This window comes from Cucurbita pepo, chromosome LG19, assembly GCF_002806865.2.
Source record: "Cucurbita pepo subsp. pepo cultivar mu-cu-16 chromosome LG19, ASM280686v2, whole genome shotgun sequence".
Taxonomy (NCBI): Eukaryota; Viridiplantae; Streptophyta; class Magnoliopsida; order Cucurbitales; family Cucurbitaceae; genus Cucurbita; species Cucurbita pepo.
Genome location: NC_036656.1, coordinates 8,033,866 through 8,058,937, shown reverse-complemented (window position 1 = coordinate 8,058,937; position 25,072 = coordinate 8,033,866). Strand labels below are relative to the sequence as shown.

The following is a 25,072-nucleotide window of genomic DNA, read 5'->3' as shown; positions in this document are numbered from 1 at the left end:
TGTATATAAATCTATATTTAAAATATAACGCCACTTTTCTATTTTAAAAACAAATCCATATTTATAAAAATATTGTTCATAAAATAGCCATTGATAAAATTTTAAAATTATATACAAATTATTATCATTATTCCACCAATTGTTTAATAAGAATTAACTTCAAACTAACAATAAAAACTAATTTTAGGATTTATTTAAAATACATTAACTAAATTTAGATATTTGAAAATATAAGAAGTAAAATAAAATAAGGTTTGAAGTCTATAGACCAAAATGATATTTAATTTAATTTATTCAGTACTTGTTAAGATTTCAAAATTTTTTTTTCCCTTTAATTAGCAGCATTAAATAAAATGAGCTGGCGTTTGTTTAGATATTTAACAGTAAAATTATTTAAATTAATAAAATTTAAAATAAAAATAAGTTTAGAATTAAAAGAAAAGAGAGATTAAGATAGGTCATGGTTGTCATAGTCGGAGTGATGGCTGTAGGCATTATGGGTGATAGAGATGGAGCCCAGATATCAGATATTCCAGGGGCCATCATTGTCCCAATCCTTTGACTCATTTATACTGATGCAACCCTTCCTTTGACCCTATAAAATAAAACCCTCTTTCTCTCTCCATCTCTTGCTTTTAGGTGGTTCAATGACTGCCTAAACCCCACCCTTTCTCTCTTCATTCATTTTCATCCGTTTTGGTTGGAAACTGTCTTGTCAACACAGCCCTTGCTTCACCATCTGCTTAATCCATCATTTCCATTCAACAACTTATACTTCAGACCTTTACAACTCTGCCCTTCACATCTTTCCATACTTCAAGACCAAAACTCTCTTGAAACCTAAACAGGCCCTTGTGTTTATGAACAGGTTTCAAATGCATCTTAAAATAATTATGAAATCTAATCTCATGCCTAAACTCTAAACACTTGTTAATTCATTCTACCAGGACCTAATTGTACTCTGAAATTAATTATTCAAAGACCGTGTAGATTGCTATTTATGTAGCTTCGGGATAGGGAATTCCCTATCAGGAAAGGTCTTTATCGTATTTACAAAAATTGTAAGGTATATTGGTAGTTGGAGGAGGTGTTGAAAAGTTATCTGTCGTTTTTCTTGTAGTTAATGTATATCATAATATCATTTTGTTCGGTAGATTATCTGCCTCTAGTTCAAGTTTGGTTGTTTTATGTGTTGTTAGAAGTTCTATATATTTTGTATGTACAATATTTTAACCTGCAGGCCTGGTTAGTTGCAAAGAAATATCAAAATTGGCTCAAGTATTCTGGAAAAGTACCTTCCTTCAGCTTCTATTCCATATAAAAGGAAGATATTGGACCTCAACTGCGCTTCTGACTTTTTTGGTTTCAGGAAACAAACACCAATAGAAGAACTGGATTCCTGGCTATATTATACATAAAGGATACGTTTGGTACAAAATTTAGTTCAGTCCACCCCCACCGAAGATCAAGGCATAACTTATATCTAAGCACACATGAAGTTCGCGTTCTTACTCCTTTATCAAATTTCAGACAAAACACTGAAGTCCAACTTTCTCATCTAGGCAAAAGTGATCTATTGGTACATATAATGAGTTCAATAGGTCTGAAAATCAGCAAACGCATAGTAAAACATGAGGTAGGGGAAAGAAACTGATTGCGCATTAATAAAAGTTTAGCTTGCAGCACATCTCCACTTCAACTGTTGATGATTATTTTCATGGATTTAACTGGACTATATACTCTTATACTTCCTATCACCCAGTTTGAAAAATTTTATTTAAAAAAGTTCAGATGTGTACAGAATAAAATTTCAGTTGTAGAGGAGGCAAAAAGGAAATAACATTACATGGGTTTGACTGAAATTGTTGCATGTCCGATGCTCATCTCAAGACAACTTTCAACTTGCTATGAACCTGTTCTCTCACATTCCACTGCATTTGCAACCACAAAATATGAGGTTGTATTCAAACTTCTTTCTAAAACAAACTAATATATAAAAGGGATACAAAGTTGATAGTACCTGCAATTCATTGATTTCTTCATCCGTGAGTGACCGTTCCATAGATCGGTAAGCAATCCTGTAACAGTGACTCGTCATCCCCTTCTTGTTGTTGGTAAAACTGTCAATCAATCGCACCTGCCAGCATCCGTTTGTAAAGAATGGAAATTATTTCACTAACGAGGTAAACGCCAGGTAACTGAAAACACCAAACTTTTTAAAAGTGCATCCATGAACTAATAGAAAGTTTTTAGGTTTACACATGCAGCTTTATTTTAACAACCAAACTTCAGAGAACAGATAACTAAGAACGGCTAAACAACAATATTCAAAAATAGAAATAAAAATTTCTCCTGACCCTACATTAAGCATTTACTTCACTAAAATTATCTTTAAAATTTTTTATGCACTTGAAAACAGTTAATTACATACCTCTTCAACAAGATCACCGGCAATTCCTCTAACAACTTCACATAAATTATTCTCGGTGAAAGATTCATTGATCCAAAAACTAACGTCCTTGTAGCAAGGTGGAAACTGCAGCAGATGCAATTACTTAAACTTTTCAAGATAATTTACAACATATAATTTGTTAGAAGTGATATAGAAACTAGTGAGAGGTTCCTTAAAGAAATAGAATTAAGAATTAATCTCTCCATGCCTAAAATGCGATAATAGTACCTTAGAGAACGGTTTAAATTTAACACCTAGCTTGCCCTTTGAAAACTGCAAATAAAAAGGCGAACGTGATGATTGGATAATTTATTTTTTGAGAACATACCAAAGGACAAACAAAGTAAAAAACAATGAAAGAGTACTGTTAAATGATACAATTAGATACCTGAGAGGTAAATCGCTCATCAGCTGACCAAAATAAACGGATATCAGGTATATCAAAAAGAACCATAGCCAACCTTTCCAATCCGAGTCCAAAAGCCCATGCAACATTGTTCTCTTTACCACTTCTTTTCAATATTTCTTGCTCCATCACTCCACATCCCAATACTTCCAGCCATTTCTCCTGCATGGGTAGAACATCAAATAACTCCTCAGATGAAGGATTTCTTTTTATTATCTTTGGTTCGAAAGAGAGACAAAACAGACAATAAATTCCAAGAAGGAATTAACAGCAAACGTAGTGTAAATAATTTCATGAGGAAATCTAAAACATGATTAAAAAATTATCCATTCATTCCTTAATAGCATTCATGGGAGGAAATAGTAGTTGAGAAACGGTTGTAGCCTGTCAGGATGACTCCTTTTTTCCCCTTTGATTTATTCTATGATATTTTTTATATCTCATCAAAAGAAAACAAAAAATTGCATCTATGCCCTCCCCCAAGCATGTTCTTCGCCCTTCAGTTCCCTAGTCTAATTTATCAAAAAAAATTGAAGAGGTTCAATTTTAAGTTCATATATGATAAACCAGAAATGCCACTAGAAATGGAAGTTTAAAATTGAAATACATAGACTTAAATGTATTTTGGTAGCGATGAAAGTCATTTATGAAAGAAGTAATGCAATGTGCCATAATCAAATTATTGAATTCTGAAGAGAAAATTGACTAAAAGATCATCTATGTACCTGAAAGAAAATCTCAAGTTCAAATGATGGGTTCGTAAATGGAAAGTATGTATCAACCCATCGCATTTCCACAGCACCTGGCAGGTTTAGTACATTAGTTTATGATAACATAGCTCCATTACGTGTAAAACCAATGCAAAACTTAAAATTATTTTTAAAATCAAAGCCTAATTAGAAAAGTGGGGGAATTTATTCTTCATTGTTATCTAAAAAATGCAACTACTTTTGGATGTTTTTTTTTTTTTTTTTTTTTTTTTTTTTTTTTTTTTTTTTTTNAAAATAGTAATCATTAATACTTATCTGATTTATTATATTTGTTACTCCTAAAGTTTGTCTTTTACCTGCCTATTCTGGAAGCGTAATTATATTGACTCTACCCAAAACTCATTTGTATTTTCCAATTTGAATTTCCAACAGAACTACCTACTCATAACTAAGGCAGAAGGGAAGAATCATATATGCCTTAATTCAGATACGTCTCTTACCAAATAAATGCCTTGCCAAACCTTCCAAGCATTTCTTCAAGTCGTCAGCTGCATAAGATGTTCCATCTGTGCTGGATGCCTCCCAATCATTTAGAGAAAAAACACGGACACCTTCCATCTGAGAAGTAGGCAAAGAAATTCACCAAATGAAAACTTTGGTAAACTTAGCAAAAGACTTGATTGCTATATTTATTTAGAATACCTGATGAAATACAGGGTAGTGAGTTGAATCAATGGAATCCCGACGGTACACATCTCCTGTCACAAGAAACTGAGTATATCCACTTCTCAACAGCTCCGCCTGATGAGCACTTGTATGACATCTCAGGACAGTTTGCGAGTCAATATAGTATGTATCATTATAACTTCGGCTTACATGATCTTCTGGAACCAACACATCATCAAAATTCTGCGGACATAAACATAGGATTAAGATAAAAGAGGCATTGTATGTTAAGAAGTAATTATTAGTATTAAAGAAAAGCACGTAAGCTTTTGAAATTCAGGAAAAAGAATTTAACCAATTGCCCGGAAAGTTGTCAACTACCAAACTGAGCCCGCTTATTCCAAAAAAAAAAAAAAAATCAGTACTTCAAAAAAACACACACACAGCATACAAAGTTACCCAAAAATTTAGTTTTGAATTTAGTTTCTATTTGATCCTTAAAGGTTTCAAAAGTGGCCGGTTTGGTCTATGAGTTTATGTCTTGTCCTTTTCAGCAAAAATTAACTACAAAAGATAGCTGATGTACATAAAGGGGGCGCTCCAAATTGAACGTTCTACATGCTTAAGTACTGCAGAAACTACAAATGTAAAAAGGAACCTAAAAAGAAAAAAAATATGAGATGCAGGTTCTTCGGGAATGGAACTCTTTAAATAATGCAAAGGGCGTAGGAATGTTGTCCATATCCTAGCAATGCTATAAAAGATGAATGTGAGCAAAACTCAGATTTCAAATAATATTGAAACTAAGTCACCATTTACTAAGAAATGTTATAAAAGATTAATAAACTCTTCAAGAGTCGGAAGCTTTTTTTTTTTTTTTTTTTTTTTTTTTTTTTTTTTTTTTTTTTTTTTTTTTTTTTACGGAAAATCATTTAGTACACGTGTAATTCATGTTGTCGACTCCAATCAGGAAAAAACCATTTTTTTCGAAAGGTATCCAATAACCGCGGGTCCCACTATGACCAACTGACCGTAATAGTCCCTAAATTTAGTTTGTCCCATTGAAAAAAAGATTTATTTGTTTTATTTACTACTTATAAATTTATTAAATTTCATAGCTTTTCTTATTTTGTATTTAAATTAACTAAAATTAGTTTTTCTATTAGGATTGAGTCGTAGACTTTTTAAATGGTAGGCCAGTTTTTCAACACACAGATCCTCCATATAAATTACTTAAAAACATATACCTTTTAAATCTTCATTTTCCTAATTAAAATGCACGTTTAAAAAAAAACAGTTCAAGTTCACTATTAGAAAATATTGTTTATTTTGATTAGTTATGTATTGTTGTTAGTCTCACGATTTTAAAATAAAAGTTTTCATACCCTTCTAAAATAATGTTTCATTTGCCTCTCACATCGAAAAAAATTTTTTTTTTTTTTTTTTTTTGGAGCAACTCAAGAGTAAGAAGCGTGGTTTTAGAATTCTATCATCTCCAAGCCTGCAATTACCTGCAGTTGCAGTGCATTTCTAATTGTAGATTGAAACACAAGCATGGCAAAAATTCTCACTCGTGGATAATTGTCAAACTAAGTCTGTTCTCACAATATACTGAACAACAGAAGCAATACGAGTTACCAAAATCAAACAGGTATATATTTTCTGTCATTAGTCCTGCTCGCACAGAAAGGCTAGAATACTTGTAACTTTCTAGACAAAAAATTCTTCAATTACTCTGAAAGGTCTATCAGATTCCAGTATATCCACTGTGTAGACCTTGAAAAGGTCAATATGAAATATAAAGTCTGTAAAGCATCTTATTAACTCATTTCCCTAGGGCTAAAGATAGCCATAAATTGGCCTTGTTTCATCCTTAAAGCTAAAGGAACGTTCTCCCAAATCGTTGTTAATTTCCTCTAATAAAAATTGATGAGCTAAAAAGCTTACCTCCTTCACAGAAACAATTGGACTGAGGTCATCAAATTTATCGAACTTATTTGAGTAATGTGTATCAAAGTAGTTGTATATCTCGTTCTTCAGAATGCCGAGTGGATGGTTATCTTTTCGGTGGAGTTGCACACCAAGTTTTGAAAAAATATTATCGGGGACGTTGTTCGTAGGATCATCTCTCACAACATCTGCAAACCTCCATTAATATTAGTAACTCAATCACATTAAAATTTAACTTCAAAGGACAAAAAATCCATAGTAAGATGGTCGATTGACGACATCGCGGAAGTTCAACCAGAAAATCACACAAATAGAAATGAATAAACGTCAGAAGCCGATTAGGATAACAATCAAACAATCAAACAACCAAACAACATAGACAGCTAAGATAGAACAAGAAAGAGTAGTTTACCATCTCTCGCAATTGCGACTCCGCCAAGTTCAGAAAGTGAAGAGACCGGGTGTCTCCATTTCTTGCAGTGAACGCTGTCGGAGGAGAAAGCAGCAGAGAAAGCGAAGCTTCTGAGGCAGTTCCGGCGTAGATGATTGGAAGCATCGGCGAAGAGAAAGGCTCGAGTAAGTGGCAGAGTGGATGCCATGCTGGTCGTCTCGTCCACTCCTACATAATCTTATCGCGGGAGACTTTCAGGCGCCGTCGACCGCAACAGACAAAGGAACCAACGAACGAACTAACTGTGGGCTTACCCAGGCCCATTTTCGACCCAGCTTCAAGGCCCAATAACTTTAGAAAATACATTTTTCAACAAAGGCAGTTGGGATGTTATTTTATTAAAAGATATTATAATTGAATTAGAGAATTAAGGCGTAGAAATCGGGTCCTAAATTGAGATTATAAAATAAAATGATATTTTAAAGGAAAAAAACAACAAAAAAGAGCAGAAGAAGTTGGCTTAGGTCACCTGCTAACTGCTTATTTTATTAGTATTTTAATTGTGATCTGGTTTTAACTGCGTTTTAGGACTTTCAATCCGTGGGTGGCCACGGCTCCCTTGCACATAGATTTGTTCGGACAAGCATACCTCCAACTAAATTACAACTTTGCCCCCAAATGCCCCCGCTAAAATAAACCTATTAGTTCACTTATTAATTGGCTTTACTGGAAATTTAACCTCATTAATCGAAACATTTAATATCCAGACGAAATTAATTGGCTTTTCATTGATTCGTTGATATTTGGGGTTAATTAGGTAATTAACCAATTAATGGTTGATTGAACGATTCGCTATTGTTTGCGCTAATGCTTCAGAGATTCAACCAATCGGGTTTTTTCTTTTCTTTTTTTCTTTTTTTCCCTCTTTTTTGTATCTTCAAGTTATTCGTTATGTGTTAGTACTTTTACAATGGGCCACTAGCTTGCAGTGTGTTGAACTACACTTATCCCAATCTGTATGGATAATTGTCAGTAATTTCATTTCTTCTGTTGCCTCAATTTCTTAGCAACGGAGCAGTGATTACTTTTGCTTCTTTTTTAACTTGAATGATACGAATTTTCTCTTTGTTGCCCAGCACTTATGAGCACAATGGTGAGAAGAAAAATATGGCTGTTACACAATTTGAACCTGTTGATGCTAGACGTTGCTTCCCTTGCTGGGATGAACCTGCTTTTAAGGTGTTAGCATATCTCTTTCCATCTCTCTCCTTTTTTCCCTCTATGGAGATCTAAACCCCTTTAATTCATCTACTAAAACCTTGAAGTNTAATAAATTAAGAAAGTCTATACAATGGAGGTATTTCGTCACACAATCATAGCAAAAAGTTGGGATAATTATAAAAGAAAAATACATGGATTCCACGTAATAAAAAAGGTGGGGTGGAAGAGTGATAAACTCCATTTCATTTTCCATCTTTATTATCTTCTTGTGTTTTTTTGGTCCTTCTTAGATCCACATTGTTTTTATAAATATTTCCCTTTTTTTCGGTGGAAATTTAGTCACCTTTTCAATTATATTTTCTCTACACATCGACTATCATTACTTTAATCAAACTGGATTCAGACATAGCAGTTGGATGGGACGGAGTCAAGAAAGCATTTCTTATTTTTTAATAGAAGAATTGAGAAACATAAACGTAACAGTTTAAATTCACCCGTCCAATAAAATCAATGTCGAAATAGATAGATGTAATAGTTCAAATCTACCACTAGCACATACTGTATTATTTGAATTTTTTATTTTGAGATTTCCTTTAAAACCGTCCTATCCTTATAATAAGGTCCCACAATACATTTATAAAAACTAGAGTAATAATATTTTTAAAGTATAAATGCATATAATGTTATTAATGTTATAACAATCTTAATTATATTATTGTTATTATAAATAATTTCAACATAAAAAATGAATTGAAAAAAATGTTGGGGATTTGATGTGAAATTTATGTGAATTAGAAAAATAGAAATAACAAAACTTTAAAAAGATAAATAAAGTACAGTGTTTGACCTTAGAGGTTTATGTAAGTTTTCACTTATTATCGGCTACAGTGATGGGCGTCCGTCAGATAACGGTCAACGGCGTCACCGTGTCTGAAACGACAATGGAATTACACAAGGATACCACGCAATTACCTTTACGTATCTTTAAATTCCAATCCTGTCCCTCTTTTCTCTCAATATTCTCAATTGCACCATTACAGTTGCATTTTACTTCCATAAATGTTCGAGAAATAAAAATAATAATCTGATCGAATTAAAGCTTACACCCTTTTGAAGGCAAGTGCTTTTAATGTCTTTTCCAATCAATTGAAATTAAGCAATAGCCTTTTATTTTTACTGCAAGTTACATGGTTAAAACAGTAAATTACCATTAATAATACAAACTTTTCGTTAACAATTGAATTTCTTATAATAATGTACCACCATGCTGGAGCACCCCTCAATTATTATCTTATAAATTGATACTTGGATATAATTTTTTTAACTAAAAAGAATATTTAAATAAATAAGTAAACTGAAGGATAATTTTGAGGGTCGAATTTAAAGAATTTGAAGTAATAAATTAAAGTTTTTTTTTTTGTTTTTAAAGCAATATTGTTGGTTTGACGAGGCAGTACAAGAAGTAAGAAGAAAAGGAGGGCATGTGAGTACAAGAAGTACGATTTGTTGGGAGGGGTAAAATGGGAAACGTAAAAAAGTTTCCTCCCACCACCATCCCTCTGTGACTATTGCTGTCCCACCACCTTCACCAGCTTTGGTTAGACAATTGCCGTCTCAACCTTTCTTCTTCTTCGGGGAAAAGTCTCCCATTCTCTCTTCAATAAATATCTCCGCCAATCTCTATGTTTCTATCCTCCTCCCTCTTTTTCTTCTGTTTCTGATTCATTTCCCGCTTCGTTTTTGCACGGCGAACTTCAATGGCGCCGGGCCTCAGAGACCTGCAGCTCACCCAGGTCGCCCAGCGTCCCTCGGCTATTTCTGCGGCTCCTGAGCTTTCCGAGGATCTCGAGGATGTGCGCTTGCTTGATTCCTACGAGAGCCCGGAGGAGAATTTGGGCGAAATTGGGGAAAGTATGAGGAGGGTTCAGGTCACAGTTTCTGGGATGACCTGCGCTGCTTGTTCTAATTCCGTCGAATCGGCTCTCAGGGGGCTTAATGGCGTTTTGACGGCTTCCGTTGCTTTGCTTCAGAACAGAGCTGACGTGGTTTTCGACCCCAGCTTCGTTAAGGTTTTTGTTATTTTGTTTTCTTCTCTCAGCCATATCCATAACTGTGATGTTGGATCGATGATTTAGGGAAGATGGTTAGTTGATTGTGTTGCAGAGTGTTTTATGGGGTTTTTTTTTTTTTTTTTTTTTCTTTTTTTTTTGTGTTGTGGGAAGTGGGAAGAATTTTAGAAAGATAAGGAACAAATGGAATTTAAGAAGAAAAAATCACTCGTTTGGGTTGTAGGTTTAAATCATCACTGAGTACATCAATTGGAGTCCAACAGAGTGATGAATTTGAACTAATTTTGTTCTAATTCTTCGATAAATTCAGGTTGAGGACATCAAGGAAGCGATAGAAGATGCTGGATTTGAGGCTGAGATTATACCTGAAACCAGTTCAGTTGGAAAGAAGAAGTCCGATGGAACGCTGGTGGGTCAATTCAGCATAGGAGGTATGACATGTGCAGCATGTGTGAATTCGGTAGAAAGCATTTTAAAAGATCTTCCTGGCGTTAGGAGAGCGGTAGTTGCTTTAGCCACATCATTGGGAGAGGTTGAATATGATCCAACAATAACCACTAAAGACGACATAATTAATGGTATTGAGGATGCTGGATTTGAAGCTTCACTTGTACAGAGCAGTGAGCAAGACCAAATTTTTGTAGCGGTTTCCGGCATTGCTGGCGAGGTTGATGTACAGTTTTTGGAAGTCATACTCACCAACTTGAAAGGGGTGAGGCGGTTCCTCTTCAACAGGACATCAGGAAAACTGGAGGTTGTTTTTGACCCACAACTTATGGGTCCCAGATCCTTGGTGGATGAGATTGAGGGAAGAAGCAACAAAAAATTTAAGCTGCATGTTACCAGCCCTTACAGTAGGTTAACTTCTAAAGATGCTGAAGAAGCTATAAACATGTTTCGCCTTTTTGTCTCCAGTCTGTCTCTCAGTGTATGTCAATTTGCTTCTCCCTCAGCTAACTTAAGTTGAATATGTTTCTTATATGTTTGAGTTTGTTATTATTACAAAGGAAGAATTCGTTTTATTTTGAGATTCCAAATATGGTGTTTCTTCCAGGTACTGATCTTTCTCCTACGAGTAGTATGTCCTCATATTCCTTTAATCTACTCATTGTTACTCCGGCGCTGTGGGCCGTTCATCATGGATGATTGGTTGAAGTGGGCATTGGTGACTGTTGTGCAATTTATCATTGGAAAGCGCTTCTATGTCGCAGCTGCTAGAGCTCTTCGAAATGGTTCAACGAACATGGATGTATTGGTTGCTTTGGGTACCACGGCCTCTTACACTTATTCTGTTTGTGCACTTCTATATGGTGCAGTCACCGGATTTTGGTCTCCTACTTATTTTGAAACAAGTGCTATGTTGATAACCTTTGTATTACTGGGGAAGTATTTGGAGTGTCTTGCCAAGGGGAAAACATCAGATGCCATCAAGAAGTTGGTAGAACTTGCTCCTGCCACTGCTCTATTGCTTATCCAAGATAAAGGTACTTGGAGAGATTCTTTAGCTTAAAGAAAAAGTTGTTAGCCGAGATGTCGCGAATGGACAATCTTCTAATAGTTGACTGATTCTAATTTTGTGTTTCTAGGTGGGAATCTGATAGAAGAGAGGGAAATAAATGCTCTGCTAATTCAACCAGGCGACGTGTTGAAAGTTGTTCCTGGTGCAAAGGTTCCAGCAGATGGCGTTGTTGTTTGGGGTTCGAGTTATGTTAATGAGAGTATGGTTACTGGAGAATCTATACCTGTTCTGAAGGAGCTTAACTCGCCTGTTATTGGGGGTACAATTAATCTTCATGGAGCCCTTCACATTCAAGCAACCAAAGTAGGATCTGATGCTGTTTTGAACCAGATTATTAGTTTGGTCGAGTCAGCACAGATGTCTAAAGCCCCAATTCAGAAATTTGCTGATTTTGTAAGTATCATGATGGGTACTTTAAAATCTGTCAATTCTGGTATTCATAGGCTTCTGTTTGGCCTGCAGGTAGCAAGCATATTCGTTCCAACAGTTGTTGCAATGGCATTGTGCACATTATTTGGTTGGTAAGTTTAGTTTCAAATTATTAGCTGAGTCGACGAGTTTATTGAGTGGTTAAGGATCTGAAGCCCCTGTTGGTATGTATAGGTACGTTGGAGGAATTCTTGGGGCTTATCCAGCTGAATGGCTCCCAGAAAATGGGAATTACTTTGTGTTTTCGCTCATGTTTGCCATAGCAGTGGTGGTGATTGCATGCCCTTGTGCGCTAGGCTTGGCAACACCGACTGCTGTCATGGTTGCAACAGGGGTTGGTGCCAGCAATGGCATCTTGATCAAAGGAGGTGATGCTTTGGAGAGGGCCCAGAAGGTTAAGTACGTGATATTTGATAAAACAGGCACACTAACCCAAGGGAAAGCGTCGGTTACCACTGCCAAAGTCTTCACTGAAATTTCTCGAGGAGATTTTCTTAAGCTGGTTGCTTCTGCAGAGGTGACTTCCAATTTTTATGACTTCAAATCATCTTTGGATATGCTATTGTTAACCAAGTCAATCATTAATCACTATTGCCTTTTCTTCTGGCTAGGCTAGCAGCGAACACCCATTGGGAAAAGCTATAGTCGACTATGCACGTCATTTCCATTTCTTCGATGAGCCTTCTACAACCGAAAATGTGGGAAACCAAAGTAAAGAAGCTTCTGGATGGCTTTTCGATGTCACGGAGTTCTCTGCATTGGCAGGCAAAGGAATCCAGTGCTTTGCAGAGGGGAAAAGGATTCTTGTAAGAGTTCAGTGTACTAGTTAAAGTACATATATGGTTGTGTTTTGCGGTTGTTGTTCTAAAAATGTTGGTGTCCTGAACAGGTTGGGAACAGGAAGTTGATGAATGAAAGTGGAGTTTCCATAGCGCCTCATGTGGATAATTTCGTTATAGAGCTCGAAGAGAATGCAAAGACTGGTGTTCTTGTTGCATATGATGATAGGTTAATTGGAGTTTTGGGAATAGCAGATCCACTGAAGAGAGAAGCTGCAGTTGTTGTTGAGGGTCTTGTGAAAATGGGAGTTGCTCCAGTCATGGTTACAGGGGACAATTGGAGAACGGCTCAGGCTGTCGCCAAAGAGGTCTGTTAGGATCAAAATTATTTGTTGATGCTCTCTTATTGACACAAAATGTAACTAAATGAGACAAAATGTTGTGCAGCTTGGCATACAAGATGTGAGGGCAGAAGTAATGCCAGCAGGAAAAGCGGAAGTCATCCAAAACTTCCAAAAGGATGGGAGCATAGTTGCGATGGTAGGCGATGGCATCAACGACTCGCCTGCTCTAGCTACTTCGGATATCGGAATCGCAATTGGTGCGGGGACTGATATTGCCATTGAGGCAGCCGACTTCGTGTTGATGAGAAATAATTTAGAAGACGTAATTACAGCCATCGATCTCTCGAGGAAGACATTCAATCGGATCCGATTGAATTACATGTTTGCAATGGCGTACAATGTGATAGCAATTCCTGTTGCTGCCGGACTATTCTTTCCATCTTTGGGGCTTAAGTTGCCTCCATGGGCGGCTGGTGCGTGCATGGCTTTGTCGTCGGTCAGTGTTGTTTGCTCGTCTTTACTTCTTAGGAGATACAAAAGACCAAGACTCACAACCATTCTTGAAATCACTGTAGAATAGAATGACTTTTACTAAGAAAACAAAGAAGCCCAATTTTTGTGTTGAGATTAGGTTACCAATTGTATCATAATTTGTTGCTTGTGCTTTTGATTGTCGTGTTTCTGAGTAAAGTTCTCTGAATCCAACTACTCATTGTTGTAAGATCTTTCTCTGAATTTATTTGATTTGTTGTTATTGACTTTTGCGTTGGAACACTAAGAACATTCAATCTTAGTTGGTGATCAGATGGTTGGTGGTAAAGGTTGCGTTTGCTTGACGAACAAAAAACAAATGACGAACATTTCAAACGCTTTTTGCGTATCAATTTCAAGCTACGCTCTTACCAATTTACATTTTCCTTCGCCTACTTTGTAATCACTTATTATTAACCATAAATTTTTTACCTTCCTCTCTTCCATGTGTCTAACTCTGCCCTTGATCAACCCTCGCATACACGCTTCCCGACACTGCGACGTCCGTCTCGATCACCACTCGATTATCCGACACATTTCTCACCATGTGCTTTGGGAATCCGTTGTCGGTGCTTCGAAACGAATACTGCACGTTCCTAATCAAATTCGGAAACACCAGAACGGGATTGAAATCCACAGTCCATGAAGTTCCGTTTCCCTGCCATTCCGCGCTTCCGACTGTTGATTTCACTTGCATTCCTTTCACGTTGTTCCTCGCGATCACCACCTGATCTATTTGCTTGAATGCAGATTTCGACTCGTCCAGTTGTACGATCGCCACTCCTGCGTTCGATCCGCTGAACATGTTATCCACGATGTTCAATCCATTAACGACTCCGTTGATCGATTTCAGCGTGATCGCAGCGTCGCCGAGGAATAAGGTGTTCGAAATATGGAGTTGGACTGGATCTTCCGCCACGATTCCGGTGTAGTCCATGTACGAATCCACGATTCTGGTCTGTGTTAGCCCCGGTAACTGCAAGTATATTCCAGTACCGCCGAATCCGGTAGCCTTGTTGTAGCAATGCACGCCCGAGATAAGGTTTGCTTGGCCGGAGATGAAGATTCCTGTTGCAGCGGAGAAAATAACGACGTCAATGACGGCGTTGTCGTTGCCGACGAGGCTGATTCCAGTTCCAGAGAAGTTTCGTTCACCGGGATCGCCACCCGCGGTGATATGCTGGCCGAGGAAGGAGCTTCGAATGTAGGTTTCGTGGCCGCCTCGCACTGAAATTCCGGTGGTGGCGAAATGTGTGATGTAGCAATTATCTATACTTATTCTCAAGGAATTGACGATCGAAATGCCGCCCCCTCTGTAATTGCAATCCAATAGAAGGTCTCTGAAAGTGATGTACTCGTAATTGTAAGACGTAGAAGAACTAAGCGACGCATCTTCTGCGGAATTCATCACTCTCTCGTTCTCCATTATTTTCGCTGCCGCTGATGGCGAAGGCGACAATTCGATGAGGTAGCCATCAGAGGGAAAATCGTCTGAAGCGTGCAAACTTCCTCCTTGTATCTAATTCACAATCAAATTCGTTAAACTGCATTGCTTCATAAATTGCTTCATAAATTAATTCATAAATTAATTCATAAATTAATTAAAGAGGTATAAAGTCAGGAGTAGATATACCAATCCGAAGAAAAGTTAAAAAAAGAAGTTAGGAGTTGAATTTATTGGTGCACGAAGAAAGCAAGATTTGGACGGAAAGAAAGCGAAGGGCGCTTGGTCTGGACAAGCAATGCTTTCCATTTCCCAAAAGCTACCCTTTGAATTTTTTTTTTTTAATTTTTTCAATTTAAAACTCAATTAAAAAAAGAGCTTAATAGACTCCTGTTTTTTCTCTGGCAAAATTAAGTGTCTAGTATTCAGGAAGGAAGCATGTGAATTCGCATTTATGGCTCTCTATCATTAATTTTCACCCACCATCTTCCCATTTCTACTCCAAATATCAAATTTAGTTCCACACTTTTTAATTTTCAATTAATTCATTTTAGTTCCAACTCTAAATTAGGAAGATTTTTGTAATCAAGTGCGGGAAAGCGTACCACAATATTTCCTACACCGGCACCCGGTAACCGCAGCGGACGACTGATCAAGTAATGTCCACCATCCAGGTTAATCTGAACCCCACCCAGATTTCTGACGCCGTCGATCAAAGACAAGTCACTCGTAGACCCGTACGCGTCGGAAAACACCCGGAGAATCGATTCTGTGCTGTCGTTTTTACCCGTGGGATCGGCTCCGTAGGAGGTCACGTGATACACACGAGCGTCAGTGGGAACGGAATCGCGTGGAACCAACAGCGAGGATTTGAGTTTGTGTAATTTGGTCAAATGGTGATTGTAATGGCGAATGCGGGCGGAAACGTGGGTGGCCGGCGGCGGAGAAGAAAGGGAAGGAGTATTGGGCGCTGCAGAAAGAAGGGGGAAGAGGAGCATGGTTGGGAGACATAAAATGAACGAGAAAGCTGGTTGTTTCGCCATTGTTGATGCTGTCTTGAGAAATGTATCGGAGCGCAGGCTTTTATAGAGAGAGAGAGAGAGAGAGAAAGAGAAAGAGAAAGAGGAGTAGTTCAAGTTAAAGGTGGGGGCCGTGGAAAAAAAAATACCAGAAACCAAGATTTTAAACACAGTACACATTGTTTATGGGAATGTGATAAAGAATATGAATCACAAACAAATACCATACCTCCTAATAATAAGCAGATACAAAAAAATAATTAAATTTGAGTATAAATGTGTCTTCTATTATCAACCTTTTAGTTTTATTTTTGAACCTTGTATGCATTTTAATATGTGATTGAGCTTCTATAAATGTGTTTATTTAGTCGTGTGATTAATTATAAATCAGTTTTGGGTACATAAAGAAGTTAAATGGTAGCTAAAAGTCGAGGGAATATGAATTGCCATTTTTTAAAATATAATGAGTAAATGTGGAAGAAGTGAAAAAGCTGGACATGTGATAGTTGGGTTGGGAGATGGAAAAGTGTTTGGGTTGGGTTGGTTTGGTTTGGTGGGTTAACGAAACGGAGAGAGGGTAAGGTATTTTTAGGAACAAAGTTAAGTTGTTGTTGAAGCAAACCCTAAAGTTAAGGTATGTACAAACACCCACTTTTAATCAATTAATTTATTTATTTTTTAATGAAGTAATCGGCCACTCAATTCTCAAACTTTAATTTCTCAATAAATTCAGCAACAAAAATAAGGCGTTTGGCTATTGCCTATTGTCTATGTAATGTACTCTCTTTTGTAGGGTGGTGGACTTTATGTTTCATTATATATTTATGGTTTTATTTTCCAAGAATCCATACCATACCCTACTTATTATCTTTCCGTATAAATATACTAATTACAAGAGATGATTGCTAGGTTGCTAAATGTGGCTAATATTAATTGATGTGGCCTAAACCTAATATGGATGTACGCATCTATATATTTATTGTTATTATTATTATTGTTTTATTTTGGAAGAATCCATACACTACTTGTTATTTTTTTCATATAGATGTACTAAAGAGACTATTGTGGGTTGCTAAATGTGCCTAATTATAATTAATGTGGACTAAATCTAATAGGATGACTGAGACTGTAGCAAATTTTATATTTGTTGTTTTATTTTAGTTTCAAGAAAAATATTTTTATTTTTTCTTTATTGCCATTAAAATGAGGAAATGCAAAANTTTAATAGGTTGTTTTATTTTAATTTCAAGCAATTATTATTATTATTATTATTATTTAAGTTTTTAGTCAAATTCAAAAAATATAAATTATTTTTAAAATTTTTAAACTTAGTGTTAAAATGTTTGTCAAAAATAAATAACAAACAAACCAACTAAATTTAATAGGTAAGTGAATCATGAGCTTAATTCTAAAATAATAAAAGAGTTATTGAATACGGTCTTAGATTTATTTATTTTTTTAATTAAGCTTAGTATTAGTTTTACGAATGGATGTTTTTATTTTGTTGTCAGTACTAATCCAATTTTTAAACTACAAAAATAATAATAATAAATATATATATATTTATATTTTTTTAAATTACTAATGATTTAAATATTTAAATATGAAACTCACTCCCATATTAAAAAAAGAAATAGTTATATATCCAATTTTAAAGTCAGGTAAGTATTTAAATTAAAATGAAAAAAAAAAAAAATACGTGTAGACCAAGAACCTTATATAATTGACGATCGTATTCTAATCTAACGTGGACATCTATCAGTAGTTCAAACGAGTATGGTATAAAATTATAGTCATCAAAGAGAATCACGTACGAGCTCTGTTTTATGTTTGTTGTAACACAATATTAATTAAATTATGTAATTCATCATCAACTACATTTCGATGGATGTACCTCGAGTTCGTCGTGGAGCTGTCAAAGAAGGCGAGCACCACATGGTACATGAGTATCAGTTGATATCTTATAACATTTTGCTATAAATTAGTTTCATTATTAAAAAAAATAAGAGACTTATTTTTATTTTAATAAATTGTACTGATATTACTTAATTATTTACTAGAAACAATCAATTAATAGATTAACCACAATCATTAATCAATTATAAACACACAAACACATGGTTGGATAATTTGCAATATCTTTTATAACTTCCAAATCTCCGATTTTATCTTCACTATTTAAATTATTTTTGTTAAAAAATTATCCCCAACGTGCTATGACTATTGAAATTACCCCGAGAAACAACTAAAGATCGAGAGGGAAAAAAAAGGAGCGCAAAATCAACAACTGCAGCGAGCGAGTAAAATCAGAGATCGGCGCGGCGTGAGGGGGCGAGTTGGGAGACAAAAGAAAACTCCCTTTCCGGATAGGGGAAGGCCACAAGCAAAACCCTAAATCTTCGCGATCTCTGTTTGTTTGATTTCCCTTTTCGTTTTTCCACAATCCAGTGCTTGCCGAAAAATTAATCTTTCCAACAAGGAAGCGCAGCGGTGTGTGTTCTGGTTATGGGGAAGAAGAAGAAGAGGGTTTCGTCTAAGGTATGGTGCTACTATTGCGACAGGGAATTCGACGACGAGAAGATTTTGGTGCAGCATCAGAAGGCCAAGCACTTTAAGTGCCATGTCTGCCATAAGAAGCTTTCTACTGCTGGTGGTATGGTCATCCACGTTCTTCAGGTCCACAAAGAGTCAGTCACCAAGTATGCGAACTATTTCCCTCTCTTCCGTTTCTTTCCGCAACGATAAATCTGTATTTTTACTTTTTATTTTGTTTAGTGTATTTTTATCGTCTTCTTTCTCTGCGGAGATTCGAGGATGTATACTGCTCTGCTTAAAACACCTATTTTACAGTCAGTCGTGGTTTATAGTTCCAGGAAATTGTTTCACTGGTGGTCTGTATTACAGACTGCCCACCGTCGTAGTAATTATTTTGTTAGCATTCAGTTTTTTTATTTTCTTTCATATATTCTCATATTCTGGATTGTAAGTTTTGAACGTGAAAACATACTGGGGTATACTAGATAGACTTGCCTCTCAATAGAGACTTTTGTTTGTCTAAGATCAATCACATGTCGATCAATTACTTTCTGAACTTGTACTTCTTGTGTTGGTCACGTTTGCATTCTAATGTTTCTATTGTTGGTGGTAACCTGGTGATAGAGTTCCTAATGCAAAGGCTGGCAGAGAATCAACAGATATTGAAATATATGGAATGCAAGGAATTCCACCTGATGTCTTGGCAGCACACTACGGAGAGGAGGGTGAGGATTCTGTATAACTCATGCACGCATTGTCTTTATCTTTGCTTAAACCTATTATTAGTCTATTACTTCACTTCCTCTTCCTCTCGGGCTTTCTCATGATACACACGTGTGTAAATAGACATATAGGAAGATAATGAGTTTACGGGTTTGTTATGTTTATGCTCAGGCAAGGTGACTCTTGAACAAGAAAGTATTTTTCTTTTTATTTTCCAAACCGTGGTTTGAATTTGGTAAATCCCCCCTGTTATTCTTGCCTAATGGGGGATATTTGTCCAGTAAGTTTGGTCATAGTCAATTTGTCCCACCCCCACCTCCACCCTTATCCATAATATGTATTTGAGTTGTCTCTCTGTGTGCTCTTTTCTTTGATGTTTCACGACAAATATAGTATCTTTTAGATTCTTTTTATGGTTGGATCAGTCTGTGTGTGTATTATAATCATTTTTCTTTTAAAAAATACATAAAGCAATAGATATTTCATTGATAAGATGAAATATTCAAAAGAAGAAAGCCCATCAAAGTAACTAGTAATTGCGAATGAACGTCTTCCTGGAAGTTGCAGTTAAAAGTTGAACCAGATCAGACCTATGACCTTAAGTACATTTGTGGGGATGTATCTAAAACTCTTTCAAAGAGGTCAGTGGAAGGGACCTGCATCTGAGTTGGGGCACCTGGAGATTAGCATAATCATAATCATATTAATTTTTGCACAAGGCAACATTCCTCCAACTACATGATATGTGCAGTCCAAGGTCCTAAGGAGTATAATTAGTATTTGGGATGATTAAGACAATCAATTCCATCCAAGGAAACTAATCAAGCAAAGTACCTGATCGTCTATGGTGACTATTGATTAAGGTCAAAGTTTGCATGGGGACTAGCTTTTGCAGGATAGGAAACATAACCTTTCTTGTTAGTTTAGCTAGCGATTTGAAGAGGAATTCTTATTAGAAGCCATTTTTGGGATAAAATATATGCTTGAGGATGTTATAGTATGCCCTTTGAATTAGAAATTCTTTTGAAATGGAAGATGACATTAGAAGATTGTTAGAAGTGGAAGATCTCTGGACTTGTTCAGATGGCAACCCTTTCTAATGATGGGTTCAAGAGGAGCATGCTCCAGATAGTGTGAATAAGGAAGGGTGAAGGGCAAAAAGGAAAGTATTCATTGTATTTGATGGAGTGAATCATGAATGTTAACAAAGGATTGTATGGTCGTAAGGTGTTATATATATTGTCTGTATTACATAATATTCATATTTAATACCCGATTGTGGTTATATGTATGTGTGTGTGTGTATGTATATATACATAATGAGAAACAAGACATTTCATAGATGATATGTAATTGCAAGAGGCGAGGAAAGCCAAACCCCAAGCCAAGGAAGTTGCCAACAAAGTTAAAAAATGCAAGCTTGGTTTCTTATGAAAAAATGAAAGTATTCTCTTGCACCACACCCCACTTTAAAGTAAGCGTCATATCCATGTGCAACAAATTATAGTTTCAAAATATGAATGGGCCTTCCATCATTAACCTTTTCTGGTTGTTACAGAAAGGATAAGCTAAGCTTTCATTGACAAAGGTAAGAATTCGAAACAAAAGGCCAACCGACGGAAAAAGAAAACAATCCAGACCAAAGGAGTCAACCAATTAGTCGTGATAAAAGGGGCTCCAATCCATAAGAAAAATACCTAATGGGTAATTACAAACGTTTTTGTAGACAGACACTCAGATGGAGGCATTAAGCCTAGCTAACGACAAAATCTCCTCCCAAGCTCTCTCCAAATCCCTAAAATTTAGTTATTTCTTTAAGGTTAAGTATCCCAAAGGACAGAAAAGAAGCCTACCTGCCATATAACTTGATCTTTATCATGCTTAATTATAATATTCTTAGTGATCCAATATACTTGCCATGCTTAATTTCTGATGGTTCCTGAATAATGAACTTAATTTGAGTCTTTTTTTAAAAATTCTATGAGGGGGATGCATTGAGTGCTTACTTTCTTTATGTTCTCCAAACTTTCCTACTCTTGTATATTGGAGGGCATGATTTCTTTTCCACTCTCCCCAATCTTTTGTACTGCTTAATGATGAATGGCATTTTGTTTGTTCCTTGTTAAAATAATGTTTTTTAAGCATGGCATTTGAAATAGTGGTATAATTATAGTATTATGGAATTTTTTCTTTCTTGAAGATGAAGAGTCTGCATCGAAGGTGGCCAAAGTGGAGATGCCACCAACTCAGATGGTTGGTGGTATGGTGCCTGGATCGCTAGGTATTATGTACCCTCCTCAACCAGGTTTAGCTGCAATGCGACCTATGTAAGTATCTTCCTATCTTTTTGTCTTCTGTTCACTATTACGTGCTTAACTTGATGTTTACACATTTTTTGTGTTACCTTCAATAAAATGTAAAATTATGAAACATTGTTAATTTCCTCCAATTATCATGTAACTGCAGTTATGCTTCAACTGGACAAGCGCAGCCTACTGCCTGGCAAGTTCCACCTCGTCCCCAACCTTGGTTTCCCCCAAATTCAGCCGTTTCAATTCCCCCTCCTGCCCCATTGGGCTATGCTCAGCAGCCACTATTTCCTGTGCAGACTGCAAGGCCCCCACTTCCAGTATCTTCAACTCCTATGCTCCAGCCTCCACAAATAACGCCTCCTGGATTGCCTTCAACTACACCTTCAGTTTCGGTATCTCAACCGTTGTTCCCTGTTGTTAGTAATAGCCACGGATCTACCCAAAGCTCTCCTTTTCCTTCATCTTCACTTCCAACAAGCATTCCTTTGACATCTGCAGCAGAAATCAAGGGCTCATTGAGTATACATTTGGGTACTAACTCCTTTTCCACTATTTGCAATCAAGTTCCAATCATTCCAGGTTCATCTAATGACTTTATGCAGTCCCTTCTGTATGCCTTCTCAAGACTTTATTCAGTTTGATTTTCTCCCAATGTCTTGAGTAAAGTAAAATATTGTAGTACTTCTAGAGAGTTTTTTTTAATGTCTATTGGCAATATGTATTCATGTTAGTTGATAATTCAAGTTTGGCCTTTACATAAACAAATAATCGTAAATGTTCTATATTCCAAGTATGTTTACCTCTATACTTTGTGAAGGGTTAGAAATTTAGTTTCTATTGTAAACAAATGGAATCACAATCTATTTGTTTCTCCTAATGTAGTTTCAAATACAAACTCTTGCGAAATTAGAAAGTCAGTGGAGCCATTATCTGACTGAGTCTTTAAGTTGTGTATGACTTCCTGCATGCATCCCCATTACCTGAAACAAAAAGGATGCAAGTGACCAATGCCCATCCGGCATGTCTGGAAATAGCTGTTCCTTTTTTCCTTTTTATTTTGAGATTAGAGATTTAAATTTTTGCATGTTTCAAAAGACTTATTACCTATGGAATTGATGAAATTTTGATATTGCTGCACACCTTCCCAACTCCATTGGTTAGAATATATATCTTCGAGCTTGTAGTAGAGACTTTGATTTTGTTTAATTACTTAACAGGGTGACTTAACTGGATTTAATGCTATAGGTGGAGTATTGAGCAATTCACACTCTTATGCCTCGGGACCAAATACAGGCGGTCCTTCCATTGGACCTCCTCCTGTCATTGCGAATAAAGCTCCTATTCAGCCATCAACAAATGAAGTATATTTGGTTTGGGATGATGAGGCGATGTCTATGGTAAGTTTTCTTGTATTCAGGTTTTCCATGAATTATCTTGATATTTCCAACCTGTTTTCATTTTCTTATGGTGAACTTGTGCAGGAGGAAAGAAGAATGTCCTTAACTAAGTATCAGGTGCATGATGAAACTAGCCAGGTAAGTTATACTACAACTTAAATACTTGGAGTTCGTTTTCAAGTCTAACCATGTAGGGGTGGGCTAGACATGTTTTTGTTTTTGAGTTCTTTGTAGTATGCTGTATACCTTTCGATTGTTGGGATGTATAAAAATCTGGTTTTTATTTCATTACAATGTAGATAATGTATTTTTCTTTAGAACCTTGAGCCTGAACTCACTTTTTACCTCGAACTTCATCATCAAATGTAAATGCTGTGTTTCTTTTAACTGACATTTTCCAGTTTGCACGCCATACCACCAATCTTGTGGGCATCAAAAGGCTCAAGTAGGTATTTATGTTATCCCACTTACAGTGTGTGTATGTAAAAACTTTCCAAATCTTGCTGTAAGAAGGTTCTACTACTTATTGCATCAATATGGTTAAGAACGTAGTGTATTCAATTCTTCTTTTTGGCTTTTGAATCTATTATATGTGATTCACTCTCCCTATGCTTGATGCCAAAGTGGGGATTTGGGTGGAACAAGGTATTACCCTACAGATTTTTGCTCATTCGTAGCATCATTACAATTTATTTTATGATCGATCAGTGAATACGACTTTGACCAGGTCAGCCTCTTTTGCAAAGTTTGGCACCTCTTGCATAAGACTCGACCATATGATTTGGCGATGGCATCATTTCTATAATTTCTCTCTAATCATAGGTATCGTATTCTTGTTTCAGATGAGTTCAATTGATGCAGCCATAGACAAACGAATCTTGGAAAGCAGGCTTGCTGGTCGAATGCCATTTTAGTTCAAGCCAGGATGACAGATTTCATGAAGCTCCATAATAAGCGGTATGTGGCTGTATGTTTCAGAAGAATCTGTGGAATTTGTAAGTCGCCAGGCAAATGTTGAGAACAGGTTTTTAGGGTGTCTAACAGATTGAGAAATTACATAGGCCAGACAGAAGAGAGTTTTCTTTGTCCTATTTATGTTGTCAATTATCTGTAGGCGATTAAAAAGAGAAAGGGTGTGTTCTTGTTGGTCCTTTTTGTTTGTTGTTCTTTTCCCCCGCTTAGTGCCAAATTTGCTACTAGAATTTGAGTTTAGAGAAAGACTTGCAGTTTCGCCCTTGGGAGATAACTTTATCTTCCTTTCTCTTCCTCCTCCTCCTCCTCCTCCGTGCTGTTGGCTATATAAAATGTTTTGAAGCTCAAGTCAGTGAATAAAGCAACATAAGAGAACGCAAGATTCATATGAAACTGTATTTCTTTTGAGATTAGAAGAAAAGTAACTGTAACCAAAAAGCGGAAGGAGAAGTATTTTGTTCTTGAATTTCACCGCACAGCGATGTGCTTGAAAAATAAGCAACCCCATTGGGCATTCCAAGAAAAGTGGATTTTTGTTTTTTAATACAGAAAGCTAGAGGCCTTTCCTTAATTTTCCAGCTACCGTAATTTAACAATTATTTTACTTGTTCTCTGCCCAACCTGACCTACACCATTCCAATCACCAACCCTACTTTCTCGGACGCTCAAAATGGGTCGGAGTCTTCTGTATTTGACAGTGCGCAGTTCGCCATTCCAAACATGGATTCATACTCTCAAGGTTGGTGAAGATCCATACACTATGAACCAAGAAATGAGAAATGAGACTGAGATTAAGAAGTTGGTTGGAAGAGAGAGATTTTGTTTCTTTTGGTAATTTTATGTGAGAGTTTTAACCATCTTTTATTTTTATTTTTTTATAATACTGTCATTGTACGGACAACATTTCTCACAAAACTGTAAATGCCCTTAAATATGAAGTTTATAAATTAATTATTTTTAAAAGAAAAGAATGATTTGTACAAGCCTATATATCTTATTAAAATTTGAATGCATTTTATTCACAAGAATAAAGTAGACGCACAGAAACAAATATTTGTTTAGAAACTTAGGAGATTTAAATATTCTCAATTAATACAAAAAGGAACCAGTGGCCGCTCCCCCTGGAGTCTCACTATAGTCTTCTTTAAAGCATTGTTTGGGGCCCCACAATTTGAACCGCTCAACCATTGTAAATTCAACATA

The 25,072-nt window shown here is 36.3% G+C and overlaps 4 protein-coding genes across 4 annotated transcripts; 2 read left to right on the top strand and 2 right to left on the bottom strand.

Annotated features, from left to right (window-relative positions):
* Window positions 1–1,637: 1,637 nt before the first annotated feature.
* LOC111781772 (phenylalanine--tRNA ligase, chloroplastic/mitochondrial-like) lies at window positions 1,638–6,832 on the bottom strand. Its single transcript, XM_023662466.1, has 10 exons — window positions 6,597–6,832; window positions 6,182–6,372; window positions 4,271–4,477; window positions 4,069–4,186; window positions 3,584–3,660; window positions 2,841–3,020; window positions 2,681–2,725; window positions 2,432–2,536; window positions 2,021–2,137; window positions 1,638–1,931 (listed from the first exon to the last, which is right to left on the bottom strand). Exons 1-10 carry the CDS (start codon window positions 6,781–6,783, stop codon window positions 1,881–1,883), a joined length of 1,278 nt encoding a protein of 425 aa, XP_023518234.1. The 5' UTR covers window positions 6,784–6,832; the 3' UTR covers window positions 1,638–1,880.
* Window positions 6,833–9,404: 2,572 nt separating this feature from the next.
* On the top strand, window positions 9,405–13,694 carry LOC111781275 (copper-transporting ATPase RAN1-like). The gene is made up of 9 exons (XM_023661779.1): window positions 9,405–9,865; window positions 10,176–10,793; window positions 10,920–11,349; window positions 11,452–11,777; window positions 11,847–11,905; window positions 11,988–12,330; window positions 12,425–12,619; window positions 12,703–12,960; window positions 13,040–13,694. Exons 1-9 carry the CDS (start codon window positions 9,554–9,556, stop codon window positions 13,514–13,516), a joined length of 3,018 nt encoding a protein of 1,005 aa, XP_023517547.1. The 5' UTR covers window positions 9,405–9,553; the 3' UTR covers window positions 13,517–13,694.
* A 102-nt stretch (window positions 13,695–13,796) lies between these two features.
* On the bottom strand, window positions 13,797–16,026 carry LOC111781277 (polygalacturonase QRT3-like). Its single transcript, XM_023661780.1, has 2 exons — window positions 15,517–16,026; window positions 13,797–14,986 (listed from the first exon to the last, which is right to left on the bottom strand). The coding sequence occupies exons 1-2, from the start codon at window positions 15,952–15,954 to the stop codon at window positions 13,919–13,921; spliced, it is 1,506 nt and encodes a 501-aa protein (XP_023517548.1). The 5' UTR covers window positions 15,955–16,026; the 3' UTR covers window positions 13,797–13,918.
* Window positions 16,027–18,160: 2,134 nt separating this feature from the next.
* Window positions 18,161–24,262, top strand: LOC111781447 (protein SUPPRESSOR OF FRI 4-like). The gene is made up of 7 exons (XM_023662032.1): window positions 18,161–18,629; window positions 19,090–19,190; window positions 21,389–21,515; window positions 21,655–22,031; window positions 22,746–22,897; window positions 22,982–23,035; window positions 23,740–24,262. Exons 1-7 carry the CDS (start codon window positions 18,436–18,438, stop codon window positions 23,809–23,811), a joined length of 1,077 nt encoding a protein of 358 aa, XP_023517800.1. The 5' UTR covers window positions 18,161–18,435; the 3' UTR covers window positions 23,812–24,262.
* Window positions 24,263–25,072: the final 810 nt, after the last annotated feature.

Bases quoted from the DNA above. Each gene is read 5' to 3' on its own strand.
- LOC111781772 (XM_023662466.1), bottom strand. From the start codon at position 6,783: ATGGCATCCACTCTGCCACTTACTCGAGCCTTTCTCTTCGCCGATGCT. The intron at 2,537-2,680 runs GTACTATTATCG...CATCTGCTGCAG, and splicing joins AATTTAAACCGTTCTCTAAG to TTTCCACCTTGCTACAAGGA. The intron at 1,932-2,020 runs GTACTATCAACT...TTGCAAATGCAG, and splicing joins AAGAAATCAATGAATTGCAG to TGGAATGTGAGAGAACAGGT.
- LOC111781275 (XM_023661779.1), top strand. From the start codon at position 9,554: ATGGCGCCGGGCCTCAGAGACCTGCAGCTCACCCAGGTCGCCCAGCGT. The intron at 10,794-10,919 runs GTATGTCAATTT...TGTTTCTTCCAG, and splicing joins TCTCCAGTCTGTCTCTCAGT to GTACTGATCTTTCTCCTACG. The intron at 11,350-11,451 runs GTACTTGGAGAG...TTGTGTTTCTAG, and splicing joins ATTGCTTATCCAAGATAAAG to GTGGGAATCTGATAGAAGAG.
- LOC111781277 (XM_023661780.1), bottom strand. From the start codon at position 15,954: ATGGCGAAACAACCAGCTTTCTCGTTCATTTTATGTCTCCCAACCATG. The intron at 14,987-15,516 runs GTACGCTTTCCC...ATTGTGAATTAG, and splicing joins CCGGTGTAGGAAATATTGTG to ATACAAGGAGGAAGTTTGCA.
- LOC111781447 (XM_023662032.1), top strand. From the start codon at position 18,436: ATGGGGAAGAAGAAGAAGAGGGTTTCGTCTAAGGTATGGTGCTACTAT. The intron at 21,516-21,654 runs GTAAGTATCTTC...ATGTAACTGCAG, and splicing joins TTAGCTGCAATGCGACCTAT to TTATGCTTCAACTGGACAAG. The intron at 23,036-23,739 runs GTAAGTTATACT...TTCTTGTTTCAG, and splicing joins TGCATGATGAAACTAGCCAG to ATGAGTTCAATTGATGCAGC.